At 35.0% G+C, this 20594-nt stretch overlaps 3 protein-coding genes across 12 annotated transcripts in view; 1 reads left to right on the top strand and 2 right to left on the bottom strand.

The window, feature by feature from the left end:
• Positions 1-805, bottom strand: part of tpcn1 (two pore segment channel 1) — a 30335-nt gene extending 29530 nt beyond the window's left edge. For both annotated transcript variants that reach the window (XM_005165220.4, XM_073952152.1), the window contains exon 1: positions 297-805. In XM_005165220.4, the coding sequence (XP_005165277.1) occupies positions 297-375 (79 nt within the window). In that variant the 5' untranslated portion in view covers positions 376-805. The remainder of the gene's footprint in view (positions 1-296) is intronic.
• On the top strand, positions 139-8128 carry drc10 (dynein regulatory complex subunit 10). 2 transcript variants are annotated; one of them, XR_012405898.1, is made up of 6 exons: positions 139-1149; positions 2362-2991; positions 3062-3295; positions 3373-3444; positions 5217-7449; positions 7719-8128. XR_012405898.1 is itself a non-coding variant. In NM_001386718.1 (5 exon segments), coding segments are annotated over 4 exon segments (1209 nt in total). In that variant the 5' UTR covers positions 1073-1149; positions 2362-2370; the 3' UTR covers positions 5499-6138.
• cfap73 (cilia and flagella associated protein 73) lies at positions 4967-11146 on the bottom strand. 8 transcript variants are annotated; one of them, XM_073952157.1, is made up of 8 exons: positions 11028-11146; positions 10749-10860; positions 10559-10668; positions 10269-10469; positions 8336-8557; positions 7861-8019; positions 7184-7325; positions 4967-5451 (listed from the first exon to the last, which is right to left on the bottom strand). In XM_073952157.1, exons 4-7 carry the CDS (start codon positions 10278-10280, stop codon positions 7230-7232), a joined length of 489 nt encoding a protein of 162 aa, XP_073808258.1. In that variant the 5' UTR covers positions 10281-10469; positions 10559-10668; positions 10749-10860; positions 11028-11146; the 3' UTR covers positions 4967-5451; positions 7184-7229. The 8 variants fall into 8 exon arrangements, 7 of the variants coding, with proteins under 7 accessions (XP_073808258.1, XP_073808254.1, XP_073808255.1 ...); XM_073952153.1 differs by having other exon boundaries at positions 10266-10469; positions 10564-10668; XM_073952154.1 differs by having other exon boundaries at positions 10564-10668.
• Between the last annotated feature and the right edge of the window lie 9448 nt (positions 11147-20594).

The raw sequence follows: 20594 nt of genomic DNA, 5'->3' as shown, positions 1-20594 counted from the left end.
TTGAAGAGGGGGGAAACAATAAATCGTTGTATGAAGGCTGTAATGTTTAAATAATTTCCATTTAAAACGCGTGAAGGTCACATGACCATCAGGAAGAACGCAGCATCCCATTTCTCAAAGGACGCGTTCTCTGCCCTCGCAGTCTCCTGAGTTCGTTCTTCCGAGGACACCTGGCAAGACCGCACTCTACAAGAACGCAAGTCCATTCTCTGCGTCCTTGGAATTGAGAAACAGCCCTGCTCAGGTTTCCGCGGGTGCTGCGCTGAATAGGGTGTAAAGGAGACAGATGTACTCACTCTCATCTTCCTCCAGCAGCCCGCTGCTCGCATCGTCCCAGGTCAGGATAAGGGGCACGTCGTCGTCCCCGTCCGCCATCCCGCAGAACCAAGACTCCGCGAGAGGACCGCAGTTTTGGGGGACACGGATAGTCTCTGCGTTTAATAAAGTGACCTTTCACTGCTGCAGAGAAACTTTAACAGTGCTCCGCTACACCACACGAGTTACAGAGAAGCGCATTACTGTCCCCGAACACCAAACAGAGCGAGTTTATGCTAAAATGCGCATTAAAACAACTTTAACGGCGCATGTTAAACGAATCATGATTAAAACCAAACTGAGTCTGTCTGTTTACGTCATTGTCATCTGCTGAAATTAAAACACCAACGAAAAGGCTAAGTATACAACGACTTTTCTAATCAATAAACAACGCGTTTAACTTTAAAAAGCAGAAAAACGCGATTTAATCGAGTTTCTAACATTATAAATACAAGACCCGCCGCCGACAAGCGAAAGAATCTGCTGCTACGACTTTTTTACGACAGTGTCGTTTCTTGGGATCAGAAGCGAAACAGCTGAAATGTCACAATAAAAGTCACGGTGTGAAAATATTTGTTGCATATCAAATACGAATGTATTCTCTCATAGCATGAGGTTTATGAAACAAATATCTGAAAGTTTTATAAGCGTGCAGATATTAAGTAGATCATAAGGGAAATTTCTTATTTTATCCTTTGCTGGACTGAGAAGTTTGAACGGAGGGTTGAAGATCAGAATGTCTTGCCAACGGTTGTCACAGCAACTGGTATAAATAACAACAGTTTGTTCTACCGCAAGCGCAGAGAGTTTTCTACCAGCAAGAATAATAACACGGTAACGTATGGGAAATAGTGGTTTTCATGCTGCTGTTTTAATTTATTATAATACTGAAGTAAGTTGTTTAGAGACATTTTTATTTTGAGGGCAACTAAATAAGAATTTTCTAGAAATGTTCTCTCTAGCTTTATTTTCGGTATACAAAAACAACCTTTAGTATATCAGGGATGTTTTTAAGATAGTTTAAAACAGGCTATCTCCAAACCTTGAGGGAATGTTCGATTTACATTATAAAGAAACTTTCCTGGCTAACAAAAGAATGTTCAGGGAGCCCAAAATCAACATTCCCTGAACATGATCTCACGAGAAAACTTAAGCATTTTACGTTTTGTCAGTTTAGAATTCATTCAGGCGTATGAAAATGTACATATTTAAAAAGGATCGTGACACTAAACCCCGCCCCTAAACCTAACCATCATTGGGTGATGATGAGCAAATTGTACGAATTAGCCACTTAATCAAAAAAATAAGAATTGTCGTGAGATTGCGTAGGAACATTGTGTGGACCAAAAATTGTTACCCAAGTATATCACAATAATCTTGTTTTAAATGTTTTTAAAATCATTATTTCATCAGTGGTGACACGGTGGTGCTGTGGGAAGCGTTGTTGTCTCACAGCTAAAAGGTCACTGGTTCGAGCACTGGCTGGGTCAGTTGGCATTTCTTTTTGGAGCTTGCATGTTCGCATGGGTTTCCTCCGAGTGCTCCGGTTTCCCCCACAGTCCAACACTGAAGAAAATTATGTCTGCAAAACTGTTGCAAACAATTTATGTGTTAAATCTACATTTTAAAAAAATCAAGTTAATACAATTTTAAATTCAGTCTAAATAAATTGTTTACAACCACTTAAAGTAAAAAAAAAATTTGTAAATTCAAGAAATCATCTTTGAATATTTTTTCTTCAGTTAAACCATGAGGTACAAGTGAATTAAATGAGACAAAATGGCTGTAGAGTTCCCTGTGCTGGGTTGTGGCTGGAAGGGCGTTCGTTGCAAAAATCATATGCAATATAAGTTGGCGGTTCATTGCGATGTGGCGACCCCAGATTAATAAAGGGACTAGCCGAAAAGTAAATGAATGAATGAAGTTGGCAGTTTATTCTGCTGTGGTGACTTCTAATTAATAAAGGGACTAAGTTAAAAAATGAATGAATGTTTTATCAGTGATGTTTATTTAATGTCTAAATATGATTGTTTCTTTCACTTAAAGCAACCTGTAATGATGGACGTGGATGCTGCCACCATTCCAAACAAAACTAAGGCAGATTCCCCAAAGACCATCAACCCATCCAGGAAGGTTCTTTCATGTCGGGAAGCAAAGCTCATTCTGGGGGTACTAGATGAGTGCATTCATCAGATGGAGACAGCTTCTCTTCTTCCCACTTTGCTGAAGTCTTCAGAAGCACTTTCCCTGAGCCTGGAAGAGGAGGTGGTGAAGGCCCTGAAAGAGCACCAGAAGCTTGAGGAAAAGTACCAATCTATAGCTCTGGATGGAAATCATGATCAAAATGAACTGCAGGTAGAAAAAGCCAAATCAGCTAAATTAGTTCAGGACTCCTTTCGTAAGATCATCCGTCTGCTTAGGGCAACTCCAACCACAAAGGTGGTGCTAAAACGAATAGAACCAAACACAACAGGAGAGATGGGGTCACAGAAAATTAGAAATGGCCTATGCGAATTGAGGGAGGTTGTTTTGGAGAGGCTGCTCACAACCCCTGCGGAGGAAAAAGAAAGCAGAAAGATGATGCTGGAGGTCAGTCAGCGTCACTCTGCCAACCAGAAGCTCATAGAGGCATTGGAAAAAGAGGTTGCTGAGGCAAATAAAAACAAGGATGCAGAGGTAAAGAGCACAAAACCTCATCCAACATCACCCACCATTTCTTTTTTTAATTGTTTGTCTCTCACTCCAGATCTCCACATTGAATAATAAAGTGCTCCAGTTGAGGCGCACACTGCATCAGATGGGAAAAGGTTTAGAGGAGTTTGTGATGCGGACTCAACAGGACGCTGAGAAACAGAGTCATTCAGACAGGAAGACGTCAGACGGGAAGAGAGCTCGCTTGCAGCAGGAGGCCAGTCAACTGAGAACTCAGCTCAATAATGTTATCAAAGCCAGCAGAGGGAGAGAACAGGATCTACGAAAGGTGTGCACATCCAACTGTCATTCAGCTAATCATATAAGCATGATTTTGTTCTGAATGTTACTGGATTTTCTTTGCAGGAAAAATACAAGGAGGAAACAGAGATAGAGAACTTGATCCAGAAATATGATGCCGAAATAGGAGAGAAACAGGTTGGCATTAATGTGGCATGCCTTTTACTGATGTTTGCAGTGTCATTTTTGATTGTATTTGCAGATACTTTTCAAAGGTTTGGAGTCAAGAAAATTCCCTGATTTTCACTGACTAAAAAGTTTCATTCACCTGCAATCAATAGAAAAAAGGCAGTTGTTATTATTAGTTAAATATTTCCATTCTGCAATAGCATGCTGGGGGATGAGCTCATCCGGTGTGCAATACTAAGCAAATAAAAACAGGACAGAAATAACATGGCAAACTAAAAATAGCATAACCATAAAGATAGGCAAAACACGTTAAATAACATAATAAATACAGTGTAGACCAAATTTTTTTTTGATAAATGGGAAGTATAATTTAAAATGACAAATAAAAATCCCTGATATCCCATGATCTGGACAACAATAAATAATTTTCCCTGGCATTCAAAGTATGAACTAGACCTGTTATTATTTCATGATATTCCAAAAAATTCCTTGATCCGTGAGAACCGTTATTTGCTGTTTAAAAGTGGCAGAAATAAGTCTATTTCACTGTTAAAAATCTTTTGTGTCTCGCTGTATCGTTTGTGAGAAATACTACTGTAAGAACTTTCCCAATGAGTATTTGATGTATTTGTGAATTCAAGCTTTTCTGCAACGATGAGTCACACACAATGTCGTTACAAAGTTCACGCACACAGACACACACAGTGCGCGCATTCAACTTTGCACTGTTTTTGCACGCAAATGCGACAGGATACACATTAATATTCACTGCTATATAGATATCTGTTATGTTCATGTACAAATTAAACCTTATTTTACGTCCACAAACAGGGATTGAAGCATCTTCTTTTATATTTGTACTGACATGCGGCTGTGGTGATAGTAAAGACGGTAAAATCGATGTAAGTCATTACAAACATGCTCTGTTTTAAAACGTTTTAAACTTGTAAAACTCATTCTTGATCACATTTGATGATGATTGAGGATCACAGCGAACTGACTATATCTTATAATCCTGGTTGCTTTCCGCACATCCTGTCTTGTTGATATGATTATACAGTACTAATTACTACAAAAGACATGTTAATAAGGAGCTGCCAATCAAGTCAGTGGGCAGGGAAACCTCACTTCTACTTCACGTTGTGGTGGACCCTAAAAAGGGAGGGATTTTTATCCTATTTTATTGTCAGGAAATTTAGAAAAGGAGACTTATTGACTTAATATCACCCTAATATGATTGTGGACACACTATATCTACACACAGTCCTGCCCAAACAGCTTCCAAAAGTTGATTTTCATAATAGGTGCCCTTCAAAACAAATATGTTTTAGATATTTGTATCCTCAAGAATATTAAACAGAACAAGTTTTCAGCTGCAGTATTAATAGTAATAATAAAAGAGCACCAACACAGCATATCAAGATGAAGTGTGAAGGATCTTGTGGTAGTAAGGAATGGAGTAATGGCTGCTGATAATTTAAAGTTGCCATTATAAAAATTAAATACACACAATTCTAAATAAAACAGTAAAAAATTTCAAATTTTAATAGCAATTCTACTTTCCATATTAAATGTTTTACAGTACTTTAAATAAAAAATAACAGACTTGGTGATCATGAGGCTCAATGTGCAATTAGACTATCTGTCTACTTGTTGGAGTAAACAATAATACTGACAAGTCACCTTTTAGTCATCCTTATTACACCTTTTATTTCCTTATTACACCTCTTATCTTAATCATATGTGTATTAATGCATGTTATTTTGCATGTGTGTGTTTAGACAGAGTTGGAGGAAATGACACGCATGCATGAGGAAGATCAAATGGAGCTGACAGAGCTGGAGAAGCGCTTTGACACTCTGGACTTGGAGTACTCACAGATAATGGAGGAGCGACAGGAGGCTCAGGAGCTGAGGGAACAGCAGGAAAGAGAAAGGCAGATACAGAGTCAAGCTGCCACTGTCATTCAGGCCTACTGGAGGGGCTTTTGTGTGCGCAAGGCCAAGAAGGTCAGCGCTAAACCCAAGAAAGGGAAGAAAGGGAAGGGGAAAAAAGGGAAGTGAAAAAGAACAGGTGACAAAAGACGAGTGCAAGACTATCATCATTATTACACTAATATGATACATATTACACTATGTTAGATTCTAAAATTAATAAAGCCAGCTGTAAGACTCTTTCAATATTCATGTGTATACATTCACATTACAAATTGCACATATTTGCCCTATATGAAATGCCAAGTCATACCGCACTTACAGCCAGGAACAAATGTGGACTATCTCCAGAGTACAGTACTTCACTTCTCAGACATTCTACCAGCGACAAGCTCGATTGGCAAAAACAAGCTCTGACTGATGCCAGCAGACACCAACAGGGGCAACACACTCACTCGACAAAACACAGAGAAGTGTCTGCCGTCTGTCGGTTCTGTTGAGCTTAAGGGAGTCAACACTACACTTGGCAAAAGTCAGAGCCAGTCTGCTGAATTTTGGGCAGTAAATTTTGCAAATCCAAAAATTATGATGCTTTTAAGGCTAGTTTCCAAAACATGAATATTCTGTTCTTAATTACTCCCCCTCGTCATTCCAAACCCCTGAGACACAAAATAAGGTGTTTTATTAAAATCAGCGATATTTTTCTTTCATTCACGATATTCAGCAACAGTAAAAAAAAAAAAAGACATTTAAAGTCTAGCAAAAAATTGCGAAAACATTTCATGTGATTTTTCAAGAACATTTTTAAGCACAAAAACAAAACTTTAAAAATTACTTTGTTTGACATCTTGTCTTCCGCGTTAGTTAGTCTGCACGCTTCTTCAAGTGATATTAAAGACTTCTTAAAACTATTTTAATACCATACAGAATGAAATTTAAGACCAAATGCATAGTGTAATTTTATAGTACCGAATTTGCAAAAAAAATATAATTAATAAGCACACCACCAATTAATCACTATCTGAGCATTTATTTTATTGGGTTTTGCCTATTTTGTTCTGGGTGACAAATAGACAGATTTCAAAACGGAAACAAAATCTTTATGGGATAGGTTTGATAAAGACCTTTGAAACAGATTGTATGTATGGAAATGTATTGAATGGAATGTAAGACTTTTTAAGGATCTGCAGCAAGCAGTGTATTGCCTAAAGTAAATGTGCTCCCTGATCTCACATGAAAGACATAGGCAAAATTATTTTTACTGGGGTTTTTCTGTGCACAAAGGTGTTCTTAGCTGTGCATAATTACAGCTAAACTACTGAAGACATGTATTTTTTTATTCTTTTTCTGGACTTCTGAATATTTTGGGACCCTTGTTGTCCATGGAAAGTCAAAGAGCTCTTGAATTTCATCTAAAATATCTGACTTTGAGTTCTGAAAATGAACTAAGGTCTCAGGGGATTGGAATCACATGAGCGTGAATAATTAATAACAGAACTTTCATATTTGGTTGAGTTAACCCTTTTACAGTCTGTTAATTGTAATAAAATGGCATCTAATTTTAAAAATGACTAAAGCCTAGTTATTGTCATTGATTTTAATTAGTGTAGTGTATTTTAGTTTTGGAGACATTATGGCTGCATTTAAAAACTGAAACATGCTGCATTTGCAGGAAGCATAAAGACTTTTGAACAGTTTCATATTGTTTGTAATTACAATGGAAGATAAATAATTATCTTTTTAATGTCCATACAGTCTCACAACAGCCCTTCGTTTTATCACACGTAGTCAGTGACTATTTTTATTTAGCTTACGCGTATCCGTCCATTTCACTGGATATATATCTTCAAAGCTTGGAGATTAATCACCAGTGCCATTCTCTTCAGTTCGATTTGGCATAATGTTGAATTTTAGATCCTCATCTATTGCTTCCATAAGCTGAAAATATTTCTGAATCTGAAAGGAAAATTACCAAAAAATAGCTATTTACCAAAGTATTTCTTGCAACAACAAAAAAACATCAGTTTGTGTGTTGAATTTTATCACACAACTTTTTAGACCATTACTGTCACGGTCACCAGCGCTCCAGCCTGTGCAGATCACTAAAGAACAACAAATCCACCCCTTCCAGAGCTGCCAGATCCTCCAGGGATGCTGACAAGGGAGATGCGGATCCACATCCAGTTTATGAGGCTTAGTGAGGCAAGCAATGATAAAACAGGAACAAACAGATCATGCAGGTAATCATGTAATCATATGGTATCTGGAGCAGGTGTGTGAGTGAAGTGCACGATGGCATTTGTAGTTCATTAAAGTGGCAGATTTGAAGTTCTTCAGCAATCTGCACAGGCTGGATTGCTGGTGAACATGACAATTACATTGTTTTGTCTTAATTTTATTTTGCTTATCAACAACATATGCTAATTTTCACATCAACAACAAACACGGATATATTCATGGTTGCCAAACATTGAATTACTGCATTATTTACCGTTTCCAACTGCTTAAAGGTGTCCTCTGTGTGCTCAGAGACCCTCCTGATGTAATGTGTGATGATCATTTGATAAATGTTACGAACTGTGGTCTTTAGCTGAGCAAATTCTAGTGTCTCCTTTGCAGCTGTCGTTTGGAAGTGCTTCAGTTTTATCTCCTGTAAAGCAAACAGTCTTTAATTTTCTAAAACCGAACTGTACAGATAACAGAGATGCTATGTCTGTGTCGGTTTGTAAATGCACAATAAAGAGACATAACAATTCTCTAATCCTTTACTCATCCTCCATTTGTTCCAAACAATTCTTGGAAAAACATATTTAATTTTTTTGTGTGTTTGACAGAAGAAAGAAACTTGAACAGGTTTCCAAAAAGTGGAGAGTTAGTACATGATGACATAATTAGCAATTCTGGTAGAACTATGCCTTTGATACATTTATCTAAGTGAAATTGTGTGCGTGCATGTGTGATTTTACCCATTTGTATGCTTCTATGCGAATGTTGTCTAGCTGTGTCTGTAGCTGGTGCAGTTGGTTGTTATAGTGCAGAAGAGCTGTTCGCTGTTTATTTATGTATTGCATCAGTTCCAGCTTTGTTTTCTCTCTCTCCTTCTCCAAAACTGTCTGATTTTCTAGAAGTTCCTTGTTGATTGACTGCAGTGCTTGAATACGATCAATGACTTGGCAAGGGTTTTCAAACTCAAATGTCATAAAAAGAGAGGACAAATAGACAGAAAAAGAAAAATAACATGTTACAATGAGTGTTAAAAATATTATTAAATTAGATTAAATCAGATGTCACGTGGTGCAGTGGGTAGCACAATCACCTCAGCAAGAAGGTTGTTGGTTCGAGCTCTTGCTGGATCAGTTGGCATTTCTGTGTGGAGTTTACATGTTCTCCCTGTGTTTGTTTAGGTTTCCTCTGGGTGCTCCGGTTTCCCCTACAGTCAAAACATGCACTATAGGTGAACTGAGTAAGCTTAAATTGGCCGTAGTGTATGTGTGTGAAAGCAAGAATCTATGGGTGTTTCCCAGTGTTGGGTTGCGGCTGGAATGGCATTCGCTGCGTAAAACATATGCTGGATAAGTTGCCAGTTCATTCTGCAGTGGCAATCCCTGAATTATAAAGGGACTGAGCCGAAGAAAAAAGAAATAAAAGAATGAGATTAAAACAAGAGTCAATGTTCATTCATTTTCCTTTGGCTTAGTCCCTTTATTCATAAGGGGTGTCGCCACTGCAGAATGAACCGGCAACTTATCCAGCATATGTTTTAGTCAGTGGCCAAACCCACTCATTGAAACTTATACACTATGGCCAATTTATATTTTATTCAATTCATCTATAGCACATATCTTTGGACTGTGGGGCAAACCCTCACCAACATGGTGAGAACATGCAAAATGCACACAGAAATGCCAACTGACCCAGCCAGGACTCGAACCATCGACCTTCTTGCTGTGAGGCGACTGACCCACCATGTCACCCAAAACTCAATATCCTTATGCAAATATTTATAGTTACAGAAACAAAAAATGCACAGAATGAGACTGGTCCAAATATTAAGTTATCCTTTAAAATATAATTGATAACAAATTAAAATCTGCTATTTTATAGAGCAGTGTTTCCCAACCCTGCTCCTGAAGGTACACCAACAGTACACATTTTCAACCTCCCCCTAATCAAACACACCTGAATCAACTCATCAGAACACTAAAAGAGACTCTAAAACCTGAAATGAATGGGTCAGATAAGGAAGAAATCCAAAATATGTACTGTTAGTGTGCCTCCAGGAACAGAAGTTGGAAACACTGCCATAGAGAATAGGAATGGCACAATGTAAACCAATGCAAATCGCCACAAAAAAACCTTCTAAAAAACATCTTACAAACACTCAGAATAAAATAGACTAATGTCCAGTTACATTTTTTAAAAGTTCTTTGTGTGTCTGACAAGCTGGAAATATTAAATCCATAATATTCTGTCTCCAGCGCTAACATGTAGCTAGAAAAGCAGAACACAGATGCAGAGGGAGTGGATCAGTTAAATGAACCAGCTTATCAATATGTGACAGGGTTTCATTTCCATATTTCCTTATATGATTTAAATTGTTATTTGTAGTTTGAGTGCTTATACTTTATTACAAGTAATTGTATATATGATACAATAAACCTAGATCAATGGGATCCAGCTTCCTATGTCCCAAATTACCAGAATGCATTGCTCTGTAATGAAACATTCCCATTCTTTCTCTAAATAATTTTGCAACTCAAAGCTAACCATCTTTGCCCTATACTGTGTTTAATTCAGATAACTCTCAAAGTGCAAAAAAATCTCACTCTTCAGCAAAACCTGGGACAGACCTGATGGACTAAAGAGGCTTGGCATACTTTAACAACAAATACAAACTACCTTTCTGGACATTTTTGCAGCTCTCTCAAGGAACTCTTGGTAGCATTTGGCTTTTCCGACACGTTCTTCCAGCAGCTCTTTTCGTGCCAGCAGGACATCATTCTCCGTCTTTAGCTTCTGAATCTCCAGTTCTTTCAGTCTGGTTTGTGCTCTCTCTGCCTCTGCTTTCTTTATGGCACGTAACCGCCTGGCATCATTTTCCTTGTATAGAGAGAAAGACACTAAAGTAGAACCAAACACCAAAGCAAACACATTATCCATTGATAGATGCAGTTGTTTCAGAAAGTTGCCTTGCTTGCAAAAACTTGTTATATTGCAGTAGGGAATTCTTTAGTTTCTCCTCTTCCTTTTTAATGTTCTCTTCTCTATCTTTTAAACTCTCCTGTTTCATCTGCAGCTCCTGACAATAGACAGAGCGTAAATACATATTGATTTAAAATGTAAGCGCTAAAATGTAAACAATAATCATACACATCCTACCTCTTTCTGGACTTCCAGTGCTCTGCTCACGCACGCGCTCTGCTCGCGCGCCTCCAGAAGTTGCATGGCAGTTGTTTTCATATCCTTCAAGCCTTCATGTTCGGCCTTATTTCTGAATTTAGAAGTTTGAAAAATCTCTAAGAACATGAAATCCACTATAAAATATCTAAATCAGTTTAAACCAAGCTTTGACAACAGTTAATTGCGCTTCAGCTCATCCAGCAGCACATTATTGATTCTAAAATAGCACTTGGAGTGTAATAAATAATATTTACTTACAATGAGAGTCGTTCTTCAAAAATCAATCGAAAATAATCCTCCAAATTCATCTTTTCGGCCATTCAAAAGTTCAGTGTAGCGTGAACAAGCTTTCTTTCTGCGCGTGTCGTTTCCACAGTAACAAGGTGTTGGTGAAGTGTTTTCTCTGTTGCCCTCCAGTGGCAGATTAGCTCCCAGATTTATTTCTTAATATAGGCTACTGAAGACTGCTGCCCTGTTCTTCGTTGTTGCCTAAATAATAACATTTCACGTTGTAATAAAATGTATAGGCATTTTCCAAAACTCAGACATTTGTAAAACTATAGGAGCTGGAATATTAAGTCAATTTATTGTGGTTTAATTGATATGCTGGTTTTGAGGTTTAATAAAATTGTGGCATTTATTAATGATGTTTCTGAGTGAATAAGTTTAATATATTTAAACGTTGCTACTACGTTAGTATTTTATCATCATCGTCGTCATCATTATTAGCCTAAAGACCCTTTTTTTCTTTTTTTTATTATGCAAGAACATTTACAAATATACAATATGAACAAAGAGACAAAAAGGTTGCATAAATAACATTCCAGCAAATTAAACAAGTTTAAATTATTACACCAAGCCGTTTTACAGTACATGCAATATACTTATTTTTAAGGAGTTTGCATAGAAATCAAAGCTTTTTTTGAAAATAAAAAGTAGGTGTGTTTCTTTGAAAATCTACATTTAAGGATGACAAATTTACCCAGAAAAAGCAATAAATTATTAATAAATTTACAATGAGAAGAACCTAAGCTCAGATAGTAACCAAAGAATAACATTACAAAAGTTTGGAAACAATAATTTTTTAATGAAATTGGAAAAGTCAACTCAAAAGAATTTACAAAGTACATTACCATCATAAATAATTTAGTGTTTGTCATACTGAGTACAAAATGAGCATTTGGGGGAAACATTGTCATAAATTTAGCTAGTTTGGTATTTATTGAGTTGTAATTATGAATGATTTTGACTGAAACTTCGACAGCTTTATTAGATACAAATAGCGTTTTGTTTTGTTTTTTCAGAAGAAGCCAAAACTGTTCCCAATCTAAGTCCGCAAATATATTATTCCAAAAACCTATGCAAGCAGGTAAAGAGTTCTGAGAACTATTAATAACTTTGTGAATATCTTTGTTTGACAGAACTGAGAAGAGTTTGATCAACAAAAAGGGTTTGTGTTGTCAAAAATCAAAGAGTCTAAAGAATTATAGGGCCAGATTAGACTAAAGTCATAATACAATCAGGGATTGCACAAAAACAATGGCATGTTCTTTGTTGGGGAGGTGGGGGGTGTTGGAAAAGAAAACTGATGCACTCTTTTATATGAGAAAGGGACACCACACACCAGTCATCTTAGAGCTTACTAATTAAAGTCTATTTTTTTAAAACCAGTTATTTAAAAAAATAAAATTAAAATAAGTCATTATTTTTATATCTATATATTTTATTGTTCCAAACAAAATAGTTACGAGGAAAAAATATATAATATAGGACCAACATATTAAAGCATGTTTATGAAAACTATAAGTTTAGTGGTATTTTATAGATGTCAAAATTACAGCTCAACCATAAAAGTAAACCTCCAACCGAGCTTAAATTTGAAATAAAAGTTCAACACGTTTGGTTGTCTAAAAAAAGTCTTTAATCACTTAATTTTGTGATGATGTCACTGGCCCATAGGCTATTCCTGCTTGTTGTCAAACTGTATAATAACTGTCACAAGAGGCAACTGAACATATGTTAACGTTAGAACAGCTGTCGCATTATTTATCAATATGTAGACCTTTCAGGATTCTCGGAATAAATAAAAAAATGTAAAACAGGAAATATGTTTGGACCATTATTGTTTACATCCCTCAAAATTATCTATATTACTTCAAAGTAGACGAGTCATTTAAAGGTTGTAAAGTCTTTGCTACTATAGGCCTATATTTATTTTCATATAAATTATAATCATCTAAATTTCCTGCAACAGTATGGCGCTAAAAATAAAACATTTTAAACAAACAGAAACGGAAAAACTCTAACTTTCTGTCAGGATATTAGCTAATTTTATGGACATAAAGCGTAAAAAACAATGCAATTTCAGCAAAAAACCCAGTGTACAAAAAAATGAATGCCTTGATATGAGTAGAGAACATAGCCTACTTTTACGGATTGATAAACATTTATGAGACATTTACAAACCAGATGTCTTCGCTTCCGTCCGTGCCCGTAATGCACTTTGTTGTCTACATCATTAGAATTTAATTCATATTTTTTTGCTATTTAATGAATAATTCGACTGGAATAACAATGTGTGGACACGGAAAGAGACGTTTTAAAGGTGCCTAATGGACTTGATAAGATAAATTCAAGCATGTTAAGTGTTTTTATGTGTTTTTTATCCCTATTGTTTTGGTGCGTGTGTCCAGACCTTCATTTATTTTTCATGAACATGTTTCTGTCTCCTGTCACCTTCTCACCTAATGCATTAAGGCCAAGAAGGCTCATGTTGTCCTGGTGTGGAATTAGAAGAAATTATTTTCAACACCCATGTAAATGTCTAAAGCTAAAAAGAAATGACTCTTACTGTTTTTCTCTCCCGCAAAAAGACATGTGTTTCTTTTATATCTGGCTCATGCCTCTTATAAATTGAAAACAAAACACATTAAACTAATTTTTGTGTGACAGTTGAGTCATAGAATAAATAAATAAAATTACTTTTTAACACATTTTTAATCAATTAAATTATTTTTCCTATATTTGGGTATCATTTTATAATTATTTTAATTTTCTTAAAGCACTTTCAATTAACACCATATCTGAAATGTGCTATATATAAATAAACTTGCCTTTTAAATAAAATGTAAACATATTATTAGTTTTTCTTTGATTTAAGCCATTTTTTCTTTGTGCAATATGAATCGTGCAGTGCTTAGCATATATCAGTACACCCCTCACAAATATATCTTTTAAATTTATATTTTTAGGAAGCTACAGAATATTATATTTGTGCATATACATTAGATTAGCAGTACTGAAGCCAAAGCTGGAGCTTATCTAACAAAATAACTAACAATAACGCTCCAAAAACTAGTACACCCAAATTTATATGTTATTGAAAAATATTAAATGCAAATTTTAAAAAGAGGAAAGATCAAGAGAAGCAAAAAAAAAATGAAATTGAAATTTTGTAGCTTGATTTTAATTGTATTATCTTTCAATTTCTAAATATGTTTGGTGACTAAAATATAAGTTTAATAAATATATCTGTTTAATAAATCTGTTTTGTTTAAATGCACCAAAATACTTAATATTCATTTTTAAAATAAACTGTACTCAATTATGCTGAGCACTGTATATAAAGTATTTATATGAAGTTATAGAACTACATTTGACTATTAAATTGAGATTTTAATCAAAAAGTGTCCACAAAATAATGGGCATCACTAATCGGTCAACAGTGTTACAAACATTGACCTTCACTATAAATCTGCTCTTATATAAACAGAATCTCCATGCCTGACCTCAAATCTCAAAAGAAAAAAAAACCCTTAAAGAAGTGCAACCCCACATATCAGCATGCTTTTCGGTAAACGTAGATGGCATCAGTTCAGTGTTTGTCTCTCTATTGTCTTCACACATGATCGAACACTGAACAAGCTGAGACGAAATTCATTATTCAGGAGCAGAAAAGCCACTCAGTGTTCAGGATGATGTTTACCTGCACTCAGCGTTTGTGAGAAGTGATCAGACACTCAGCTGTCTTGCTGAGCTGGGGTCAGGGAGCAGTGTTTGTTTGTTTGATTGTTGTAGTGCATCGTTTAGTGTGGCGAATCGTGGGCTTGTTTATGGGGGGTAAACAAAATCGAACAAGAATGCTTGAGTGAGGGGGAGAGAGAGGAGGAGAGACAGAAAGAACTACAGGTGATGCAGGCCTTGAATTGAAGTTATAATTCGACCAAAAGCTCAAATTCTGTGGTCATTATTTATTCTATTATGGTGAAGTTGAGTAAAAAAGATAGACTAATAATTGTTTATTGTTTTTGAAATAGGTTTATTAATGTGCTGACCAAGAATACATATACAATTAGATGCAAACAATATGGTAACATTATAGCAATATTAAAAATATAGTAATATCTTTTTTTTTTTGCAATTTATAACAACTGTTTTTTTTTCATATTTTTTATATAATTAATTCTTGTGATGCATTGCTATAACTCCAGCCTTCATGTTTTAATGATGACAATGCTGATTTGCTTAATTTTTTTATTATTTCTATCAATGCTGAAAGATGTTTTTGAATCCCTTTGACACATTAAACTGATCAAAAGTGACAGTAAAGACCTTTATAATAAAATGTAAAGTTCAGGATTTATTGTTCTTTTGAACTTTCTATTTATCAAAGAAAATTGAATATAAAAAGTATTCTAATATTTCCATAAAAATATTAAGAAAAACTTTGTAATTTAACAACATTCTAAAATTATTATTATTTTTATATTATATTTTTATTTGGGGGCGACGTGGTGGTGCAGTAGGTAGTGCTGTCACCTCACAGCAAAAAGGTCGCTGGTTCGAGGCTCTGATGGGTCAGTTGGCATTTTTGTGTGGAATTTGCATGTTCTCCCTGCATTTGTGTGGGTTTCCTCCAGGTGTTCTGGTTTCCCCCACAAGTCCGAAGACATGCTGTACAGGTGAATTGAGTAAGCTAAATTGTCCGTTTGTATGAGTGTGAATGAGTGCGTATGGATGTTTTCCAGAGATGGGTTGCAGCTGTAAGGGCATCCGCTGCGTAAAACAAATGCTGGATAAGTTGATGGTTCATTCCGCTGTAGCTACCCCAGATTTATAAAGGGACTAAGCTGATAAGAAAATGAATTAATTTTTATTTTGACCTTAAAGCAACACAGAATAATACAAAAAAAGCAACAACATTAAAGACAGAAAAGAATAGCCAAACAAAACAAAAAAAGACAGAAACAATATTTTAAGACCATTGTTACATCAGTTTATACATACAGTTGAAGTCAGAATTATTAGACCCCCTTAATTATTTTTTTCCCTAATTTCTGTTTAAAGGAGACATTATTTCAGCACATTTCTAAACATAATAGTTTTAATAACTCATTTCTAATAACGGATTTATTTTATCTTTGCCATGATGACGGTAAATAATAATTGACTAGATATTTTTCAAGACACTTCTTTACAGCTTAAATAGAAATTTAAAGACTTAACTAGGTTAATTAGGTTAGGGTAATTAGGAAAGTTATTCTATAACGATGGTTTGTTTTGTAGACTATTAAAAAAATATATAGCTTAAAGCGGCTAATAATTTTGACCTTAAAATAGTGATTAAAAAATTAAAACTGCCTCAATAAAATCTAGCCTATATAAAACAAATAAGACTTTCTCCAGAGGATAAAGTATTATCAGAAATACTGTGAAAATTTCCTTTCTCTGTTAAACATCATTTGGAAAATATTTAAAAAAGAAAAAAAATGAAAGAGGTGGCTAATAATTCTGACTTTAACTGAAGGTTAAAATGTTTCACATATATTTCTAGGCCAGTGGGCACAGGCAATATGGTGATCTTGCAAACAATCACAGGGTCATACCTCTAAACTGATACCCTTAACATTTGACAGATAATTCAATCAAAAAGCCAGAATTAAAATTTAAAAAGCCAGAATTTAAAAAGTAGTTTTGATGCCTTTTTTCTAAAGACAAAGACTATTTGTATTAGCGATTACCAATTTACATTGGACAACTTTTTAAATTTAAAAGTATTTGTATTACATAATTTATATTTTAAATGATATTCCTTATTATTACTGACTCCTTAAATAAACTCAGCTTTAGTAGAGCATTAGACAAATATAAAGAAATATAAAAAAATATTTATTCACTTTCCTTCGGCTTAGTCTCTGATTTATTAGAGGTCGCACAGCGGAATGTACTGCCAATTATTCCTGCAAGTGTTTTACACAGCGGATACCCTTCCAGCCACAACCCAGTACTGGGAAACACCCATACACTCTCACTTTCACACATGCACTCTTACACTACGGCCAATTTAGTTCATCCAGTTCACCTATAGTCCATGTCTTTGCACTGTGGGGGAAACCAGAGCACCCATAAGAAACCCATGCGAACACAGGGAGAACATGCAAACTCCACAAAGAAATGCCAACTGCCAGGACTTAAACTAGCGACTTTCTTGCTGTGAGGTGACAGTGCTAACAACTGAGAAACCGTGACGCCCATATATAAAATATATATTTTAAAAAATGTATTATTTATAAATTTTGATCAGTAGTGCATAAACATATTAGCTACACTGTAAAAAAAATCTGTAAAATAACAGTTAAATGACTGTATATTTTAACAGATTTTTTCCGTATACACGTATTACGGGTGTTTTTCCGTTTATATACATTTTCGAATTGCATTGTGGGAAGGGGATCGCAGCTCAGACAGCGTTTGATGGACACCGGGACATATTTCTTCCTCTGTTTTTTCCCTGGTAAGTACGATTAATAAAACATATAACAATATTTTAGTTAAAAGACTGCTTTATTACCTTTTTATCGTTATTTAAAATGATTTTTGTCTTTTATGAAGCGCCCATGGAAAGTACAGCAGTGAATTACGTTTAATATTGTTAATAAGATCAGACTTTATTTCATTAAGATCAAACTGAGCTATGAGTGGTTAAATGTAATTTAAACAAGCATTTACCTAATGATTTTTTACCTTTTTATATGTTTTTCTCATCAGTAAATATGATATCTGTTCATTTACAGTTGTTTGTCCGTATTTTTCTAAACTGCCGTGCGCGGGAAGTGGCGTGACGTCCAATCACCCACTCACTCCCTCTGCACCTGACTGGATTAACGGTAAACGTCAGTTTGTCTGTAAGAGTGTAAAAGGTATGTTAATTATTTTATAGAAATATAAATGTTTTCTTTGTACAGTGCATTGAACAAGGGATAGCATTCAAAGTTTGTGTCACTGTGTAGTTTGGTTGATATACGTTACCTTTAATGAACACTAACGTTAACGTGTTTCAAACGCTCGTAACACCTGACCGTCTGTGTTTGTTTGCATATTAATGACTAATTTCATATTTTTACTGACGTTATCAAATGTTAGCTTTAGTTTGACCGACGTATTAAGGCTGTGTGACCGAGTTTCAGTGGAACAGCTTTGCTGGTTTTTAAGTAAGTTATAAGTTAGACTCGCGTGAATTGGAGGCATTTGTAACTCGGTATGAGGGGAAATACACACTCGTAAAGTTTTTATTAGTGGTGGGCCGTTATCAGCATTAACGTGCTGCGTTAACGCGAGACTTATCGCGCGGTAAAAAAATATATATCGCCGTTAATCTATTCTCAACGTTGGGTTGGGAGCTGGATGACTTTCATACTTTGATATTTTAGCGCGGATGTATACCTGACCGGTGAGCCGTCTGACAAACAAGTGCCCTTATGAATCAAATCAGCAGGATGCCTGACTTTAACTGCAGTTCGGCAGTTTCACTTTAACTCATGAACATTTCATTCATCCCGCGTGACAAACTGGGGTAATAGACGCAAATAAGAAGCAAGAACTGATGAGAGTGTTATGGAATTTAACAACGCTCGCCAAATGAAACGAAAAAAAACTTCCGCATTTCGCGACGCGTGTTTGTGTGTACAGAGATAACAGAGTGATACAGTACGTGTGTGACATTTAAAAGTATTTATAGTGTTTACACTGTCATGCGTTTTCGGCCTCAAATACAACGTGTACCTTAAAGCACACAATTAAATGTTTGTTGTAGTCGAGTTGAACTGTCATTGATATTTATTTATTCACTTTTAAGAATCTCAAGGGCAGCTAATATGAAGATATAAAGATGAGTTGTTCTTCCACAGTCTTAAAATTCTTCAAACTAATTGTCAGTTCGATTCATTATAGCAAACAATACTTTCTTTACTATTAGGAGATCAGGAGTTTTATTTTAATGAAACCTTGATAGAGTGAACTACACATGGTGTTATCGCAAATGAAATCTTTTTATGTAGATTTTAAGTGAGTTTTATTTGCACAAATAAGGTTCACTGATATTTTGCTTTGTTGACTTTCAGGTTCTTTCATTTTGGTTATAAGTACATGTTACAGGTAAATTCTTAGATTCAATCCAAACTGAATTTGAATTAATACGGACAAATGAAATAAAATACACCTGGGATTTTAAATGTTTTCATTTTTTTATTATTCACAACGTTTGTGAAGTCTAAATGTAGACTGTCTCAAACTGAATAAGTGTTATTTTTGTTGTAGGTGTGTTGGTGTAAAAATTGATGCTGACTGGTTAGTACTGCATTTTTAACCATAACAATAATGATTTATATTTAGCATTGCATCTATTGTCATTTTACCAAGAATGTGTTTGCTCTTTCAGAACTCAGGCAGTTGTGCTGGACCCTCTGTACCTTATACAGGAGATGACTGTAAACTTTCAAGTTTAAGAGGTAAAATGTTCAGGGTTTTTCTGTTTGATTTTGAGTGTTTTGTAGATATAAGGTTCACTGATATATGATATAAGATTTGCTTTATGTTTATGTTGTCATTTTAGTTATAAGTACAAGGTACAGGTACATTTTCACAGCAATCTAAATTAAAATCTTAAATCTTACATTCAATCCAAACTGAATTTGAATTAATATGGACAAATGAAATAAAATACACCTGGGATTTTAAATGTTTTCATTTTTTTGTTATTTACAAAGTTTAAAGTTTAAAAGTAGACTACGTGCTGCATGTTTCAAACTGAATGAGTGTTATTTTTGTTGTAGGTGTGTTGGTGTAAAAAGTGATGCTGACTGGTTAGTACTGCATTTTTTAACCAAAAAAATAAACAATGATTTATATTTAGCATTGCATCTATTGTAATTTTACCAAGAATGTGTTTGCTCTTTCAGAACTCAGGCAGTTGTGCTGGACCCTCTGTACCTTATACAGGAGATGACGGTAAACTTTGAAGTTTAAGAGGTAAAATGTTCAGCGTTTTTTCTGTTTGGTTTTAAGTGTTTTGTACATATAAGGTTCACTGATATTTTGCTTTGTTGATTTCCAGGTTCTGTAATTTTGGTTATAAGTACAAGGTACAGGTACATTTTCACAGCAATCTAAATAAAAATCTTAAATCTTACATTCAATCCAAACTGAATTTGAATTAATATGGACAAATGAAATAAAATACAGCTGGGGTTTTAAATGTTTTCATTTTTTTATTATCCACAAAGTTTGTAAAGTATAAAAGTAGACTATGTGCTGCATGTTTCAAACTGAATGAGTGTTATTTTTGTTGTAGGTGTGTTGGTGTAAAAATTGATGCTGACTGGTCAGTACTGCATTTTTATAAATAATACAAAAAAATTAAAATAAAAAATGATTTATATTTAGCATTGCATCTATTGTCATTTTACCAAGAATGTCTTTGCTCTTTCAGAACTCAGGCAGTTGTGCTGGACCATCTGTACCTAATACAGGGGATGACAGTAAACTTCC

Source organism: Danio rerio, chromosome 5, assembly GCF_049306965.1.
Source record: "Danio rerio strain Tuebingen ecotype United States chromosome 5, GRCz12tu, whole genome shotgun sequence".
Classification (NCBI taxonomy): domain Eukaryota; kingdom Metazoa; phylum Chordata; class Actinopteri; order Cypriniformes; family Danionidae; genus Danio; species Danio rerio.
Note: the sequence above shows the minus strand (reverse complement) of the source record. Positions and strands in the feature narration are given on the sequence as shown.